This window comes from Protopterus annectens, chromosome 16.part0, assembly GCF_019279795.1.
Source record: "Protopterus annectens isolate FY-2018-M chromosome 16.part0, PAN1.0, whole genome shotgun sequence".
Classification (NCBI taxonomy): Eukaryota; Metazoa; Chordata; order Ceratodontiformes; family Protopteridae; genus Protopterus; species Protopterus annectens.
The window spans coordinates 765,019,791-765,039,834 of NC_056750.1; the positions used below are offsets into that span (position 1 = coordinate 765,019,791).

Genomic DNA, 20,044 nt, shown 5'->3' on the forward strand with positions numbered 1-20,044 from the left:
TAAAATGCTTTGTACCAAATTTGTTTATCAGGGTAGAAGAACTCTGATCAAACAATGACTCAGTGCATGTTACATAATAATGTAACACAACAATGTACTGTATAATAACAGTGGTGGACACCTATGAGTAAACATTGAAAATCAAACAAATAATATATACATAAAATATCTAACAAACCAAATATATGTACAGTTGCACAAGTGGAATACAAAAGGGAGAATAGAGTTAAAATGAGAAAAAAACAAAGTGATGGAGCTATGACAGTAGTACATATGTTAGGAAAAATATACTTTCCATGTGGAACTTCTATTGGTAACCTTGGTGTGCCTAAAAGAGACTAGAAAGATGAAATGGAAATCTAGGCTATGCATACTAGACCATTCAGCAGAAGCTGAATCTCAGTTTAGGATGACTTAACCAGGTGGATCAGATATGTGGGAGGTTAAGGTACTATGCAGTTGGAGGTGGCATGTCCTTTAGATGGGACAGTTGCATTCAAACTGTTGTTATAAGTATTGTTTAAACAGTGACCCAACCAAGAAGTAGTTTCCGTCATCAGTTAAATCAGAAGGAACTGACTGCAATAATTTTGGGGCCAGTACTGAGAGAAAATTTCTAGCAGGGCACAGTCTGGGAGAAGAGATTTGTACGGAAGGCCTGGCAACGGCTTGGCCTCTTAGGTTATACGTTAGAGCTAGTTTAGTATCTGTGCATTCAGGTCTGAATGGAGTATTTATTTAGCAGTATTTGCTCAGCAATTTATGTTGGCAAGACTTCCCATGTTTAAACATTGGATGTCAGAACATTTCAGTGACATTAAATGCTGAAGACCATCAAATTCATTAGACAAACATAGATTTCCCAGCGCAAAATTTATTTTTACTGGTATTGATAAAATTTAGTCACCTAGGTCCAGCAAGGCAGGTTAGCTAGAAGGACTTTCTAACAAGGAACAAAAATGGATAATCGCATCAGTTGCATTTTTTGTACCAGGAACAGTGTCATTATGTTGGCTTGCTCTTGATTAGGTATGAAACTAATTAAAGGGAGCATCTAGTCCTGCACTTTGCTACATAAACAACAATGAATGACAGTAACATTACACCATTTCTTGAATTACTAGGGGTAAACTTGGTGTGCCTGAGGTTCAAATATTGTGCACAAGCCACCTAGTTTTAAGGGAGCTTGTCATAATGACAGCAATAGTGTGTGCAGAAGGAGAAAAAAAAAACAAAAAAAAAAACACAAGACTGGACAGGTGCATCTTAATGAATGCAGTATATTCTCTATGCTACTGTATTCCTACAAGTTAGTCCTCCGATTGTATGTATGTGCAACTAATTCATGAACTCAACCAATTTTATATTCTGGGAACAGATGCTTCCTAACATGGAGGGCATTCGGAGGGGTTCTTGGTAGAGTAAAGTGAATGACAAGCTTAAACCTGATCCACTATTTTTTCCTTTCACCATAATGTTTAGCTTCTTCTGATTTTCCCCATTTGCCGCCATAACAACCATCTTGTCTGTACTCCGTTTCTTCCCATGTGCCTTCAGTTTTGCATTTTATTTCCCTATCATTTGCTCAATTACCTGTCCAGAGTCTCATTCCAATGCTAATACAGCTGCTTTGTTGATCCCTCCACCTCCAACCTGCTTGTTAATGAAGTCCATCCCTAGTATGAACAGCTGTGGGAAGAAGAAGTTCTGAAGAAGTCTGCTCACTAAGCAGACGAAAAGCGCTTCAATAAATTTTGGTTTTTGAATCTTACATCCTGGTGGTCTTTGCGTGGTCACTGACCAGTATTTATATTATCTACTTTGACCTTTGGATTCTCTCAGCTGTTTCCAGTATTTGTTTTAAATGAACAGCTGTGGGCTTAGAGCTGAACCCTGATGCACCACCACCCCACTGGGAACCCCTAAGAGTCCGAACATGCTTCAGTCTTGTCTCACTGGGTCCTTATATATTGCCTATTCATTCTACCAATGTTTGCGTGGGGCCTCAAACTATTGCAATATTGCTCATATTAGCTTTCTTAGGACCTTGTTATATGCTTACTCCAAGTCTAGCAATGCCCAGTTGGACTCTCTCCTCAATTCCAGCTTCTTCTCTATCCTGATCCGAATCAGAACTGCTCATCTCCCTTATTTCCTACTACCCTGTGAATTTGTTTTATCAATCACCCTCTCCAGAACTTTCAGGCAATGGGACAGGAGTTCGATGCCCCTGCAATGCCCAGATGTTCCATTTGTTCTTTTACACTGGTCAAGTGTGCTACTTCTCCATTTGAGACAAGTCTCTTGCTCTATACTGCTACGAGTATCCTCAGGAATCATTTATCCTCTTAACTCACCCATCATCTTGATCATACCTGCTGTGACCTCATCTGAGCCTGCTGCTTTCCCTGACTTACTTTTCCTTAGTGCTGTTCTTACTTCTTCTGGGGTGGGCATACTTGCTTTTAAATTCTAATGATAAATATAATTGCTACAGTAAATTCACTGCTATGTTTTCATCACTTGACAGCATTAACTGTCAATACAAAATAACAATACAAAAAAGACTGATGAAAAACTGTGCTACACCTTTATCACGACCAATCTAATTTAAGGTTTACCGACTATCTAATGACATCCTTAACCAAACAGGGGTTATCACCAGTTGGGTCTCTGACCTAAATTACTACCAGTCTTGATTGCAGTACAAAGACTACTAGTTGTAGTTACCAAATTTGCTAAAGACCAATCTACTAAAATGATCAGTTTACATTTTTTTTTTCAATTTCAACATACAATTTTTTGCCTTAATGTTAGCCACTGACTCTCCAGACTCTGGTTGTGTCTGGGCCAAGGATAAGATGGCTGGAAAAGAGGAGCTGTCCCTCCACATGTTCTTAACCATAGATCAAGCAGATGAGACTCAAGATGATTCTGTTTCCTTTGGGCATGAAATTAATTTATGTAGATAAAGGTATGTGGAATACATGCTCTACACGTGACAAGCACACGGCCCACTATTTACTGAAGGAGTGGAGTTAGACATAGGATCATAGGACGTTACTAGGCTAATGGCCCTAGGGCCCTTACAAGCCTAGCCAAGTTATGCCCTTGTTTCCACGATCAGCACCTATTGCCCCTGCCCAAGAGACACACAGGTGGAACCCCCGGGGTGAATTTACGGTTAACCTATCTAATTGTCCAGATTGCACTTGAAGAGGGCCAAAGAGATGCTCTGCGTGACATAAACTGGTAGTCTGTTCCACAGGTGCTGTAACCTCTGGGAGACAAATCTGTCCCTCCAGCAGGTTCTACTGATGCCACATACCAGGTTAAACGTCTTCAGAGCGAGTAACCTGTGAGCCACTGGACTTATAGATATGCAGCATTTCCAATAAAGCAGAGTCAGAGATTGCCTTGTATGCAAGGCAGAGATCACCTCTAAGTAGTCTGTATGAAACAGAGTAAAGTGACAGGGATTTCACCAGATCCACATAGGATAGTTGCTGAAGACCTTGAATTCTCCATGTGAGGAACTTTTGTGGTCTTTCCAGTTGCTGGAGGTGCCTGGAAAGGTACATACCAAAAGGGTTGTTGTACTCAATTACAGGCCTGATGAGGGAAGAGCACAGGGAGGTTATACATTATTTTATTTTTCTGGAGGCAATGCCCTTGCGTACGAGATGAGCACTATAGAATGCCATTCTTACCACTGTGGAGACATGGTGATTAAAGGTAAGGTGGCCGTCAACCTGTGTACCCAGGTCTCTCACCACTGAGTACAGGCTTAGTGTGTTTCTACTGATGCGATAGTTAGCATGAACATCGCTCTTACTGAAAGGGATGACAATACATTTTTTTTGCATGGAGTTTAAGACCGTGACTTTGGCACCAATCATTTGTTTGTGTAAGATCCTCTTCTAGGATGTCAACATCGTTTGGGGATTCTATGACCGCTCCCAATTTGCGGCTGTCAGCAAACTTTGTCAGCCACAGACCTTTAGTTTTTGCTTGCACTTTTGGAGAAGTAGAGTCTAAACAGTAGAGATCCCAGGACTGATCCCTGTGAACACTACTGGTTACAGGTCTGCTGTTGGAGATGGATTCTCCTATTTTGACTGTATGGATTCTATCGGCGAGCCAGTTAGCGACCCACCTAACAATATAACGGTTGATACCTAGCTGGGCGAATTTGTCAAAGCCTGAGTGGGGGATAGTGTCAAAAGCTTTGGCCATGTCCAGGTAGGCTGTATGGACCATTTTCCCCTCATCCAGGGCTCTGGTAACTGTCTCAAAGAAGTCCACCAGGTTTAACAGACATGATCTCCCTTTCACAAATCCAAATTGAGTATGGTCAGGTGTTTGGGGATTACCTATAACTTTGTTGATAAGATCCATAATGATATGCTCCGTGGCCTTGCAGATAAGGCTAGTCAGGCAAATAGGTCTATAGTTCCCGGAGTCAATGGATGCACCCCCCTTTTGGAAGGGGGTAACAGTGGCCATTTTCCATTCAGCTGGGATGATGCCAGTGATTAGAATATGACTGAAAATAGTACCCAATGGTGTTGCTAATTCTTGTTGGAGCCCATGTAGGACACAACCTGGGGTAGATGCTGTGTTTTTGGCCTTAGAGAGGACATTTACAACCTGCCCTCTACAGATACAAGGCAGGGGACAGGTGGAAGGAATGTCATGGGGTGTGTGTGGTGGGGACAATGGAGTGAAGTTTTCACAAAACCTGTCAATTAACAAGTTTGCCATGTCCACAGGCTCAATGTATGTAGTATCATCAACTACCAGTTCAGTGCAAATCTGGGTCTTACCTTTTAGGCTATGGATGTAACTAAAGAACTCCTTATGGTTGTCCTTAGTTGAGGATGATAATTTGGATTTATAGTTTGCTTTGGAGGACTTCACAAAAGTCTTACTTGCTTGTTTAAGCTGAGGATGGAGTGTTTCCAGTTTAGGGCACTCTCCATCTTACTTTTGGACATCAATTTCTTCCTTTTATTGTAAAGCCTGCTAATGGCAGCTGTCTACCAGGCAGGTTTCCCCTTCCTTGGAGAGCTTGTTTTGCTCCTAAGAGGTACTGTCGTGGCAATGCAGTTATACAGGTGTTCGTAAAAAGCACTGGTGCAGGACTCAGCATAGTTGCCAGTTCCTTCTGAAGGGGGAGGTGTAGTAAAGCTATTGAAGCTATTTATACCATCTCTTAGAATGATATAATCTGCTTTGAAGAAGTTTTTTTAGTTTAGTTTCTGCTGGGGGGGGTCCAGTGTGACAGTTACTTTGAATGATACTGATTTGTCGTCAAATCTGACCAGGGAAGACATCATGGTGGGGGTGCTACAGCAGTCCCACCATACTGGTAAGCACCAGATCCAAGATGTTGTCGCCCTTACTCGGGGTGTCCACCAGATGGTCCAGGGTATTGGAGTTAATGAACTTGAGGAACCTTTGGGCAAGTAAGTTGGAGCACAAGTAATTTACCCAGTCAATGGATGGGTAATTAAAATCAACCAGAACCATAGTGTTTGGATGTATCTTGATAGATTCCAGTGCATGCAAAGTAGGCAGAGTGGGTGTCTTGATTCATGGAGGGGGTCCTGTAGCTGGCAATAACTTGGATAGGTGTCCTACCAACAGTTAGTTGCACCTGAAGTGTCTCCAGGGAATCATACTGTTTAACCAAAGTGGAGGTGTATTTATCTTTAATGAATATTGATACATTGCCTCATTTAGAAAGAAATATTAAATTCCATAAAGTGATGAGGTCTGCTATGCAGCTGTAAAGAAATGAAAAACTATATTAAGGTACTGCCCATTTTATCCAACAACATGTGTGTTGTGACATTACTGGACAGTGCTAAATACAATCAATGGAAAGGCTAAAGCAGGTTACGGATGCCTGTTGAAAGGAATGTCCTACAGTATATAGCTCTGCTGCCAGACATCCTAGAGTAAAATTTTGTAGTTCTGACTTTACACACATTCCAAATGCAAATCAGCAATTCTAAAACTTAATTGTAATAATTCATTTATTGCGTAATTTCTGCTATTTACATATAATCCATCTGCCATAAGAAGTAGCAGAGTTTGATTTAGATTATCAAAAGAACAAAATCCTAAATCCCAAAACATAGCTCATATCAAAAAACACTGCCAAAAGCAACGTTATCTAAACCAAATTTAATAAAATACAGCAGAAGAAATGTCACACTACTTAGGCAAAAACTTTGCAGACAGAAAGCCACTCCCTCCCTTTCAAATCCCAACACTCACTACTCAGTTATTTCTACACATAAGGCCAGACAATCACTGCAAATGGAAAATTAAATATTTCCCTTTTCTTGGAAATGGTGCAACCTTTCAGTAGGTGGGTATGTTTGTTGAGGGAGATTAAACTATTGCAAAATCATTTAAAAGACAGTAGTTTTTTTACATCTAAATATTTTCACATGCAGACTTTAATGAAGTTATAAACCTTCATACCTCTGCATCCACATGGCACAGCTAGCTTTAGTAGGCTGCATATACTAACACTTATCCCTGTACCTTTAAGTAAAGTAAAGCCGAAACTGTTGTCCTGATAAAAACTTATTCATGCGAGAACAAAGGGACAAGCAACAATTCCAGTAGTCCGATACAAGAATTTGAAAATGCATTAACCATTTTTTTTTTGTTAAAAACACGAGTTGACATTCAATTCTGTAATCACTAAATAACAAGACAGTAAATCAGGAACTCTGCAAGTACTTATCATAAGCCATGTAATACACAAACTTTCAATTACCAAACTCTTCAATATAATTACCAAACGGCTATCTAAATTAAAATCCTACTAATCTTTACAATGCATCATTTTAAGAGTCAGAAACTGTACTTTCGTATATGTCAAAGTAGTTGTGGCCAGACCCAAATACATATTAAGAAAATCTTCATTTTAAACAAAGTTTTAAATATAAATAAAATTAAATCAAGGTAGATAAAGTCCACTTCTGTCAAATCCAGTGGCTCTTGTCATCAGGTTAGCAGTAGAGCTACATCTGCAGGAAGCATGTGACCTGAATCAATAAGGGACTAGAAACAAAACAGCATTATGTTAAAGAAACTACTGTTGAGCTATATAATCAGGCAGTACTCAGTTTATTAAAAGGCAGAAATATACATACGCATTTTTGGTACTCGGTACAATATGGGGCTCAAACTGACTGTAATTGAATGAGCTTTCTATGTTTGTTATCCGCATATACTTCTTCCCAGACGTATACTGCTGCAGCTCGGGCAGTCGAAGCGGCAGTTCATGGCCTGTCAGCTTACACTTCACCTGCAGAAATATCATATCCCCGGGGGAAAAAAAGAATAAAATATATTACTGGTATTACCTGGATAAAATGAAGTAATGAGGCAGTGGAAACAATAAGGTCATCATTCAACAATCAAAGTAAAATGAAGGCACAGTTACTGGTGGTCCTCCAATTAATTATCTAGTCATGATACAGTGGGTGGTGCAACAAAGTTAAAGAACCTTCTATAAAACCAAAAATTCTAAGGAAAGGCATCAGCTTGGCATATACAGTTAGAAAAGATATTCTTCAAAAACTGCAAATGTTCAAAGTTTTCAGCCATTTACTTAAACATTTCACTAATTTGTTCTCTGCAAACCCATTCTTTCTCCAAACTGGTCTCCCTCACTAAGCTTAAATAAATGAAAAACTCTACCCTAAAAAGAAAGGAAACAGATCTCTAATTCATTAACTTTACTGGGCACCATCTAATAGTCTTTGTTAGTGGCTTAGAGGGATAAAGCCCTGACTATGGCCGAGAAGACCAATGTTCAATTAGCAGCTTGGATGTTTTTACAGCACAAGAAGTGGATGGGCATGCCCATCCTGGATGGGGAGATTGTGTATTCGATACACCTCCACAATTGATCCCGGTTTAATTTTTCCACGTCAAGGAGCATGACGCATACAACAAAAATCCCTTGGAAAATAGACAGCAGGCAGTGAGGCGGTATCTAGGAGACAAGCTTATGACTTATCAGCCTCTTCATGCCTCAGGTAAGGGAAAGAGGATGGGGATTGTGACACAGATGAAACTCACAATGACAGAAAAAAAAAAAGTTACATACTTACCATAATGACTGATCTTGGTTGGAAATTTCATCTCAGCCACCATTCCCCCCTCTTTCTCATACCTCAGGTGTAGTGGGTGCAGTCACAGTAAGATGGGGTTCAAGAGTATGAGCAGCTGTATTCACTTCAGTTTTCCACTTTACGTGGTCTGTCTGATACATGGAAAAGATTCCTCCTGACATGCACAACATTAAGGGAAAGGGGGATGGGCTAAGTTAGCCTGAGAAAGTTTTAGGTGTCAAACTACTGTCCAAATGCACAACTTTGGGCGTGTCTTTCATGTGTTGCACACATTATGGAAAAAGTTACCACCCCCAATTCCCACACTTTTACAAACTTTTTAAAATTATAGTAGAAAGTATAATTTCTTAAAAATAAAGAACCGTTTAGGGATGCAGTATTGATTAAAACCTTTGACAGTTAAATACATGTTCATGCCAAGAACTCACTGATAGAAATAATTTAAACAGTGATTATTCAAGTAAATAAAGATGATCTTGTTAAAACTAATGAGGAATTAACTTTATTTTGTTTTGCATTTTAATTGCATGTAGAGTGCTTAAGACAGACAAAACCATACCTCTCTACCGTACTGAGAATCTCGTTTTATACCGTTTTTGAGGTTCAAAAAATGGGGTGCCATGATTCCCGAGTGGCACCCCCTAATTTCTGAATTTCTCGGCTTTTTTAGTTTTCTTCCGGGTTGACATCATCACGTGCAGAGGCGTGCACGATGATGTCAGCTCCATGAACAGCCTGTCATTTGTCCAAACTGACTGAGTGCTCCACTGTACAAGAACGGCTCTTTAATTTTGTGGGCAGCTGTGATGGTGCATGCAATTTCAAATACAAGAACGGTTCTTTTCTTGTACAACTGTACTGGATGCATTGCAGCAGCTTATTCCTCCACGGCATAATGGATGCACTGCACTAAGTTTTCTGCAAGCCGTGTCTGTGTGTGTGCAAAATGCCCAGGTTAAATAAACCTGGTGGCTAGAGTTACACAGGCTTAAACCCTCTACCTTGGGTACTAGTAGCAAGAGTCTGAATTCCCTACTCACTACCACTTGTGAAAACTGTCCAGATTTTTGCTTCATAGTTTTGTTCATAGGTTCATAGGTTTATACTAGGCTATCTGCCCTAAGGCATTTATAAGCCTAGCCCAAATTTTTGTGGCTTACGCCACCCCTTATATGAAAAAATACTGTGCCCATTAGTTTGTTGTGCCTCTGTCCAGCAGTGACACAGAGATGATTCCCGGGGTAAACCTACGATCTCCCATCCACAGGTCAAGATTTCTCTTGAACAGAGCCAGCGAGGTGCTCTGCCTCACATGGACCGGGATTTTATTCCACAGCATAGGGAGTCTGAGTGATAAATCTATCCCTCCAGCACGTCCTATTTATATCCGTGCTAAGGTTTTAAGTCGCTTGCTCTAGTGGTTTTGGTGGATATGGACTTTTTGAGGTGGAGCATGTCCATTAATTCCGGGTTGGACATGGCCTTGTATGTCAGGCACATGTCACCTCTGAGCAGACGGTATGCGACTGAATAGAGCTGGAGTTTCTTCAATCTGGCAGCATATGACAGATTTTGGAGTCCCTTTATCCTTTTGGTGAGGAACTTTTGGGGTCTCTCCAATTGCTGCAGATGTCGGGTGAGATACATCCCGAATGGGGCATTGTACTTGATCATTGGTCTGATAAGTGAAGAGTACAGGGGAACAATGACCTCACTAGATCTGGATGTGAATCCCTTCATGATCAGGTGGGCAATGTAGAAGGTCTTTCTAACCACTTTAGCAACGTGAGTGTCAAAAGAAAGGCCACTGTCAACCTGGGTCCCCAGGTCCCTGATAACCTCTTCTGTGCTTAGTGGATTGCCACCTATATGGTAGCTTGGAGTTACCTTGTTTTTCCCGAAGGGTATGACTATACATTTTTGGCGTTTAACTTCAGACCATGGCTCTGGCACCAGCTATCTGTTTCCGTGAGTCCCTTCTGAAGGATATCCGTGTCGATGCACTTTCCACTATGGCGCCCAGTTTGCAGTCGCCTGCAAACTTTGTCAGCCAAAGTCCTCCCATGTTGGCCTGTACTTCTGAGAAGTACATGCCGAACAATAGGGGCCAAGTACCGAGCCCTGTGGGACACCACTTGTGACCGGCTTGGAGTCTGACATAGCGCCAGCAACTCTAACCCTGTGGGTTCTGTCCTTAAGCCAGTTTGCAACCCATCTTGTGACATATGGGTTTACATTTAAGCTGGTAAGTTTTTCTACAATACCCGAGTGGGGTATTGTGTCGAAAGCCTTTGCAAGGTCAAGGTAGGCTGTATGGACTGCCTTCCCTCATCAATGGCCTTGGTGACTGTTTCAAAGAAGTCGACCAAGTTCAAAAGGCATGATCTTCCCTTGACGAAGCCAAACTGGGTCGGGTCCAATGTCTGCAAGTCCCCTATATCTTTGTTTATGAGCTCCATTATGATCCTCTCCATAGCTTTGCAGACTAGACTTGTTAAGCTTATGGGGCGGTAATTACCAGGGTCCGTAGAGGCACCGCCTTTGTGGAGTGGGACCACAGTTGCCGTACGCCACTCCTTGGGCACGTATCCTGTGGTAAGGCTGAGATTAAACAGCTGCCGTATGTGCAGGTTTAGTTCCTCATTGAGCTCATGTAGCACACAGCCGGGGACACCATCCAGTCCCATTGATGCTGTGTTTTAGCTTTAGAGAGAGCAGCTTTCACCTGCGCATTTGAGATGTCTGGGAGGCTACACTCCGCTGGGATAGTTATCTCTCCTTTAGGGGGGGGGGGTGAAGTTTGCACTGAACCTGTCTGCCAGTATGTTGGCAATGTCTGTGGGTTCAGTGATTTTTGTATCATTTTGGACTAATTCTGAGCATATCTGGGAGTTTCCACCCAGGTTCCTAACATAGCTGAAAAGGCCTTATGATTGTCCTTTGAATACATGGCAATTTTTCTCTCAAAATTGGCCTTAGTTGATTTTATGAGTGCTCATATTTTTTTACTAATAATGATCAGGGGTGACTTCCCTTTTATGGATTTTGTTCTATCATGTAATAGCTTTCTCCTCTTATTGTAAAGTTTGTTAATGGCTGGGGTCCACCAGACTGGACATTTGCCCTTTGTGGAAAGAGTCTTGGTTTTATTTGGGATTGCCTGATCCATGCAGTCCTGGAGGTGTTCATAGAAGGCATTTGTAAGGGCTTCCGCAGCTTGGGTTGTGGTTTCCACTGGCTCAGGGGCCTTGAAGGATACCACATCAGTCTTGAGTAGTGTGAAGTTTGCTTTAGAGAAGTTCTTCACTGTGGTCTTTTTTGTTTGGGGTGGGGCGGATGTGGATTTCCAGTGAGATTAGTTTATGATCAGATCTCACCAATGAGGGATATACTTCCGTGTGGAGCATTTTGTCCCCATGTTTGTGATAATGAGATCTAGTATATTTTCTCCTCTCGTGGGAACAGTGACTAGCTGTTCCATGGCATTTGAATTTATGAACTCCAGGAACCGTTGGGCTAGAAAGTTAGGGCTTGAGTAATGTTCCCAGTCTATATTCGGGTAGTTGAAGTCACCCAATATGATGGTGTTTGGAGATACATTTATACCCTCCAGTGTCTTCAGGAAGGCTGTGTGGGGTTCCTGAGTTTGAGAGGGTGGCCTGTAGCATGCTACAATTTGTAGAGCAGTTTTGCCTATGGTTAGTTGCACCTGGATGGTTTCTGAAGCTTAGATGCGTTGCCACCAACCTGGAGGTGTGGGTATCCTTTATGAATATGGATACACCCCCTCCTTCTGTGGTGTGGTCCGGGTTTTGGGGCCGGAACACATGATATGAGGTAAAACCTAATAGTGCCGGGGTGCTCTCAGGAGCCTTGAGCCAGGTTTCAGTTACAGCACAGACATCGATGTTCTCCATACTGAGAAGGGCCTCGAGTGCATGCATTTTGAGATTTAGACTTCTGGCATTGAGCAGCATTACCCTCAGTTTCTTCCCATTTTTGTTTTCTAGGGTGGTAGGTTTAGAATTTGAGCCTTGCCTAAAAAGGCACTATGGGGGTGGCAAGAGCCTTAGCCAATATCCAGAATCCCAGGGTGACAGGTGCAAGCCGTCCCTTGAAGCAGCGTGGCTTGTCAAGCATGTCATCCCAGGCAGACAGACACTGGATCCCCTTTGAATGACACCAGACATTAAGCCAATTGTTAAAGCTGATCATCTTGTCTCTATATTGTGGCATCATTCTTGGTGAAGGAAGGATACTGCTCAGGGTCAGGGTCATACCTGCCTGGGCTACATAATCAGAGAGCTCCTCTATGTCTCTTTTCATGTAGTCCAGGGAGGTACATCTCAGGTCGTTCACACCAGCATGGACAATGACTGTGTCATATTTGTACTTGCCATGGAGTGACCCGAGTGCTTGTGTTATGTGGCGGATTCTAGTGCCCGATAGGCAGCTTACTGTGACCCTCTCCTTGTTCAGCCTGGTGAGTGGGACGTCAGTGTGTCTGACTATGGAGTCACCTATGACAAGTATGTTTGGCGTTGTATTTGGCCTTAAGGGCTGTGACTGCTTTGCACACTGCTTTTGTGGTTTATGTGTTGCTTGTGGGGTGTCTTGAGGTAGCAGTTGTTTGGGTGTCTGCTTTGGAGGCCTCTGCTGTTTAGGTAAATTTTTACTCAGAGCCTCCGAGTATGTCTTTGTGTGTTTATGTGTTTGATTCAGTGGTGTGGTAGCATTATGTGAGGCTGGTTTTGTGGTGTGTGTAGTTGCCTTCTCCTCCTGTCTGGTCTTGCCAGTCCTGAGTTGAGAGAGCTCAGCCTCCAGTTTGGCTAAATAGCTGCATCTCACGCAAGTATTTGTGTTATGTGGGAGGAGGAGAAGGTTGTCTGTGTACATGAGGCAGTTATGACATTGCCTCAAGATTCCCAGATTCACCAGCTGGACCGGAGAGGAGATTGACAACAGACCTTTGGACATGCTAGAATAATATTGGGAATTCCTTAATAATTGAAAACAAGGGCCAGTGGGGAGTGAGGGTGTAGTGCTTTTAATTTTTAGTGCTGACTTATATAATTGCTTAAGTGAGCAAGTGCCAGGTAACTTGAGTGCAATGTGTTACAAGTAACTAAATGCAAAAACGACAAACAGTAACTTTCTTTCAAGTGAAACAAGGAAATAAGTACAGTAAGCAATGCAGATATCATTAGTGATCCACAGAAGTGCTGAGAAGCTGCGTATTAGGTGGAATTAGCTTCCAGGGAAATAACAAGCATATAAACAAAGCTAGATTCAGCAGGCCTGGATCTAGTCTATGCTAGAGCAAACAAGGTGTACCAATTTCAGTAAGATACAGTTCAAATATTCAGGCACTATAAACCTTTAACCAGAAATTCCCAGCTCAGAAGGGCAGAGTCCAGCCTCTTCTCCCACAAGAGTGCAGACCACGAACCTTCTTAATGTAAAATAACTGGCCTGAAGCCCAAGTGCCTAAACCAGAACTAATACACTTGGACACTGGGCTCTCAATCAGCAGTTCCCAACTTAGAAGGATGAAAGCTACCTGTCCTGCCACCACAGTGCTTGCCACAAACCTTCCTAATGTAAAACAACTGGTCTGAAGCCCAAGTGCTTAATCCAAAAGACTTAGAATGATAGCTACACTTTAATCAAGTTACAACCAAGCAGTAATAAATACAATTGAATACTTTAGAGAATGTCTGGATTAGTGCTCAAGTTACACAAACAAAGCTAGATCCAGCAGGCCCAAATCCAGTCTATGCCACAGCAAACAAGGCGCACCAACTTCAGTAAGAAGCAGTTCAGATATGCATGCACTATAAGCCTTTAACCAGAAATTCCCAGCTCAGAAGGGCAGAGTCGAGCCTCTCCTCCCACAAGAGTGCAGACCATGAACCCTCTTAATGTAAAATAACTGGCCTGAAAGCCCAAGTGCTTAAACCAGAATTAATACACTTTTAGAATAACAGACACTGAGCCCTCGATCAGCAGTTCCCAACCTAGAAGGATGTAAGCTACCTGTTCTGCCACAACAGTGCAGACCACAAACCCTCTCAGTGCAAAACAACTGGTCCGAAGCCCAAGTGTTTAAACCAAAAGGCTTAGAATGAGTTACACCAAGCAGTAATAAATACAATTGAGTATTTTTAAGATGATGCAAAAGTAAAATGAAGTAGGTAGAAACACAAGTACAGTAAAAGCAGATGAAATTTTTTTTTTTCCTGCAACTGTTCCTCATAAAAGCTGTGTTTTTCTGGATTTGCGGCACAAGAAATCTGGAAAAAGCCAACATTTACTGGGGGGGTACAAAAGCCGAAAAAACAGGGACACATTTAAACACTGCTTTTATAATCTTGGAAAGTTGCTAGAATAAAATGTTGTGTTACCACCATGTGTTACATGAAAGATAGGAAGACATAAACTTAAATGGCAATTATTTAGTGAATTCAAGTCTCTCATAGCTCTCAACCTCTTAGCACAAAAAGCCTGGACAAAGCCAATAATGGGGGAATACAGCCTCAAAAATAGGGACAAATTTCAAATATTGAGCTTATAAACTTAGAAAATTGCTAGAATAAAAGGTTTTGTGTTGCCATGTATTTTTCTGAAGAATATGAATTCTGAAATTCAAATGCCTGTCATTATTTACTGAATTCAATCCTCACTGATTTGCCACAAAAATCCAGAAAACCACAGCTTTTATAAGGAATAGTTACAGAACAAAACTATGAAAAAATTTGCCAAAAAATTCCAGAAAACCACAGTTTTTATGAGGAAAAGTTACAGAACAAAACTACGACAGAAAAATCTGGAGAGTTTTCACAAGTGGTGGTGGGTAGGGAATTCAGGCTCTTGCTACAAGTACCCAAGGTACAGGGTTTGAGCCTGTGTAACTCTAGCCACCAGGTATATTTAACCTGGGCATTTTTCGCACACACAAACACACTAGAGGGTCGGGGTCTATATTTTGGTTGCCTGTTCTTCAGTTTGCATTTGAAAGTTGCTATCCCACAATTCTATTGGAGTGGGCAGTTACATAATTATGTATGCAAATTGTATGTTAATCAGTGTACAGATTTGTACCAATTTTCATGGGCCTTTGTCCAGATTTTTGATGTTTCCAGGTTGAAAAGTATGTTCTTCACTCAAAATGTGGTCACAATATCAAGCAGGATGGGACATACCCAAAGTTGTGCACACTTTACTGTGTGGGGAATACCACTCTTACAACAATACTCAAATTCCAAAAGCATAACTTTTGTTCATCATACCATGAAATTCAATGCTATATTAACATTTCCTAATACACTTTAAATTTCTTGTTCCATAAGCAGCCACTGTGGGTTCTGCCACATGGATTTGATTTTGCTTCTTAGAGTTGCATTTTTTCCACAATGCAGTTCTATATAACATAATGTGAAAAAAATCAGGGAGGCTTTTTTCTTGATTTTTCCCCCCTTCCATAGTAACGCATTACTTGTGAGCTAGCTTCCTACCTTTTCTGTTTCAAAGAATGATTCCAATATGTGCTAATGGAAACACACTAACTTTTCACGGTACATTTAATACATCAAACCAAATTGTCCAAACAGTAAGGTTTATTTGTAACCAATAAGCAGTGCTTACTTAATTCCCACACCTATGTTGAAGTAAACACATCACTCTTCTTAGTATAAAGATTAATGCACACATGACAAAAAATATAAAATAATAATTGCTTCACTTCTGTTGAAATGCACTTTATAGCATTATTCTGACCTGAGCAAGACAGTCCCATGATGTTTAAAAATCTGAGCAATATTTAACTCTGAATACTGCTAAAGGGCTTCCAGGCGATAAATACATAAAGGCATTCCTGTCAACTTAAGTTATTTTGAGTCTTATAAGTTTCTTGTTTCATACTACTGCACATTGAAAGAAGTTGTTACATGAAATTATTTTTTTTAAATGGAATCCATGGTAAAGAGCAGTGAACCATATTAATTGATAAGATTTTTTTGTAAGTATGGAAAAATAGTTATTAACCATGCTGTGAGCTTCTCAGCTTAAGTTCTTAGCAAGGCAAGTGTTTCACATTTTGCCCACTTGTACCACATCAAGAGAAGTGGTGTTCCACATTTTGGAGACACAAGGTTTTGACTATGCATCAATATATTTCAATAAGAAACACAACTCTGAAATAACATTAACTATACTAGAGTCTTTACTCAAGTAAAAATACGGATATTATCACAATAGACAACAAAAACAGTATGTCCATTTTCTGAAAGACAATAAAACACCTGGTTATTAGAATAGGATTTCAAATGCGTACAACACATTCCACATAACACTGCACACAAATCTACTGCATTTATTTAAAGCTGCCAGTTTTAAAGTAAAACATATATTCCATTTATTTTTTGCAAAAAGGGCAAATCTACAATCTTACAACTACAACACTCTCTAGAAATCATGAATTGCTACATGAAAGAGTAAATTTTGCACATACTACTAAAAATATAATACGAGCAAATATAAAACGAAATATTTCCTGTTAAATGTCAATATGTTTACATCAAGCATCATTCATTGGTTTCGAGTAAGAAACTTCCACTTTACTGCATATTTAAAGAAACTAAAATAAGTACCTTGTTGCCTTCGATAATCTGCAGGGATGGAAACTGATTGAGGAACTTCTGGACCTTCTGACACGTTACACATTTCTGTTTAACCTGATATATCATCTATAGCTCCTAAACACAAGTGTGTTTACATGTCAGAGAGAAACCACGTGAAATAAAATGCACACCGTGTATAGGAAGCTAATCGCCTGTAACCTGGAAGAGAATCTCAAAGCGGGAACTGGATATTTCTTTTAGTGTCGCCTTCTAACACGACTCCGCCCACTGCAGCTCATTTTTCTTTCAAACTCCTCCCCATTATTCAGTTGTAAATTAATCCGTAAACACCGCCAGTAAACGGAGGCAGTTGGGTTTTGTGCGATGTGTGATTGGTATAAATATGTATTATATAGTGTTAAATATTACTAGTATATAAAACGCTGTATATATATATAAACCCTCATTTGTAAAATAAATCGAACGGTAGGACGTGCTGTATTTTTATTATCTGAGTAAACCAACGCGTTATTCTAATTTTTCTTTCTGTCCAACGAGGGACTGATGGGGGGCGGGGGGGTCAGAATACCTCTCTACTGTACATATTTTCACAGAATGTCCAGATTTGTACTTTATATGTTTGGCCTGCTCCTCATATAGTTTGTCATTTTCTGGATTTTTTTTCATTAAATAATGACAATCATTTGAGTTTCAGGCTTCATAACCTTCATAGAAAATTTATGAAGCCTGAAACTCAAATGATAAAATGCATGGTAGCACAAAACCTTTTAGTCTAGTAATTTTCTAAGTTTATAAGAGGACTATTTAAAAATTGTCCCTATTTTTGGAGCTTTGTCCATCCCCCACCCCCAATTATTTATGGCTTTGTCCAAATTTTTTTTCCGTTACGAAGTAAAGGCTATACTCTCAGCTTCTTATTAGAACAAGAATTCCTGACAAAGCCAAAAGTAATGGGGGAACAAAGGCACAGAACCAGGAACCATAGCTCTCACCGTTCCGTCTACAAAATGTGGAACACAATCTGTCATAACGTGGAACAAATGGGCAAAATGGGGAGCACCTTCCAGCTTACTAACAACTTCAACTAGGAAACACAGAATGGTTATAATGTGCTATTTATACTTGGGAAAAGTTCTTTTGATGAATTAATATGATTTAGTACTTCTTACTGGGGTTATTAGTTAAAAAATAAATCCTAACACTGAATGTGTAACAGAACCCTTCAATGTGGCATTTCGAGGAACATGGGTGTTTTAAGACCCAAAACGAGTATATTCCTCGTTATGAGGTACAGGTATACCTAGGACAGACTTCAATTTGCTGCTAGAATACCAGGTTTTGTGACATTGTTGTCCCCCACATGGTCAGCCAGTGCAGAAGTGGGCATGGCTTGTGTGATTGCGATGTCATATGCAAATAATGCATGATTTGCCAGTGACATCATTTATACATCAGATGTTGACAGGTGGTTGTTGTTAACAGAGAACTTGTCTGTATGAGTAACTGAGAACTGGTCAGGGATTTGCTGTCATTTTATTTATTTTATAGTTATTTTTGATCAGCGGGCAGCTTATCAAGGCAATGTTCGAATACCAGGGATGAACTACACTTATCTGGCAGTCAATCAGTCAAAATTATGTGGATCCAGTTACAGGTGCTCACACCAATGTTGTGGAGTACATGTGGTCACATTGCAAGAAACAGTTTAAAGCCATAAATGGTACCCGGGCACACATGGTTCCCTGCCATTTAGATGAATTCATGTGAAGAAGTGTAAATATGGGTGAGACTTTGATCAGCTATTTTCCTGTTGTCTTGGTCACATAAGGGAATTTCAGGAAGCTCAACAAGGTGAGGGTGCTGAGATGTTGCCACCCAGTGAAGGCAAAAATGAAGAAGGTTCTGAGCTCTGCTCTGAAAATCATATGGACGCATTGGACATTGATTCTAACAAGAGAATGAGGATCTTTTGCTGTGATTTACCCTCCCCTTTATTTATTTTTATTAACTTGCTAGTTGAAATGCATTTTTAATACTATAAAAAGTTGTTTAACTCACTAGACAAAGTTATGGTATAAATTTATTATGGTAGTAAGTTAACAGTAATATTGCTATTACTTTAAAATGAATGTAGTTAGATTGTTGTTCCTTCAGTAGTCCATTACCAGTTATAGTGCTGTTCTTTTAAATTTAATTTAAAAAATTAGTAACACAAAAATCACTCCTCAAATCCTCAAAGGCAACCAAAAAATTGAAAATTCCGCTGACCAGCACTATAAAGGTTGTCCTCCACCAAATTCCCAGTAATAGTCAAAGAATATCACCCATCGATTGTAAATAAAAAGGTTTTAATGTATTCCAAGCGTAGATAAAATAACCAAATACAAATTAACCAGATTTAGCGCGCTTTCGTCTAGTATCATGAGACTTCCTCAGAATCAACAGTAATCCATTAACAAGTGCTTAAATAACCTTGAATTGTGGCTAGCAATCAATGAATTCTCATAGCAATAAATCAAGACACTCAATCACAGTAATGTAACCATTTAGTCCCAAAATACACTTTAAATAAAATACACTTCAAATTAAATAGTATCATGCCATATATCCTAAACAAAAACTCTATACTGATTGCACAAATTGAGTATACCTTGAAAAACATTGATATACTTAAAAATAAGAAATATATTAACCTTAAATGATAAAAGTGTAAAAATGTAAGTGTATAAATAGGAAAAGTATAAGAAATAAATATAAATATAATTGCAGACTTAAAAATATGAAATGTACATGTAAATATGAATGACAACACAAATACCTATAAAATGAACAATTTAAATACTATATAAAGAGAAAAAATAAACTATTTTAATATTTTAATTATAAATTGTTTGAATTGTAAAATGTATTCATAAATATGCTTTGTTTATGTGTGTACATAAATACATTTGAAAATTATTTGAGATCCAATGCCAATATTTTCAAGGCAGGCTTTAGAGAAATATGGTCGTTCATGCCCGAATAGGAGCATGAATCCAATCTACTTTGCCATATCATTTCACGATATTCTAAAAAAGTCTCCCAATCTCCACCCCTCTCCCTTTTCTTCACTTCTTCTAACACCCAAAATTTTATATTTGTTATATTTGTGTTTTTACATTTTAGTGTATGCCTAAAAAGTGCATTATTTTCATTCTTTCTGTTAATGTATCTTATATGTTCATAGATTCGGGTTCTTAAATT

The 20,044-nt window shown here is 39.8% G+C and overlaps 1 protein-coding gene across 1 annotated transcript in view; it reads right to left on the reverse strand.

Annotated features, from left to right (window-relative positions):
* SURF2 (surfeit 2) overlaps positions 1 to 17,007 on the reverse strand; it is a 283,792-nt gene extending 266,785 nt beyond the window's left edge. The window contains exons 1-2 of the mRNA XM_044058699.1: positions 16,811 to 17,007; positions 7,176 to 7,330 (exon numbers count right to left, since the gene is read on the reverse strand). Coding sequence (XP_043914634.1) covers positions 7,176 to 7,330; positions 16,811 to 16,906 — 251 coding nt within the window. The 5' untranslated portion in view covers positions 16,907 to 17,007. The remainder of the gene's footprint in view (positions 1 to 7,175; positions 7,331 to 16,810) is intronic.
* Positions 17,008 to 20,044: the final 3,037 nt, after the last annotated feature.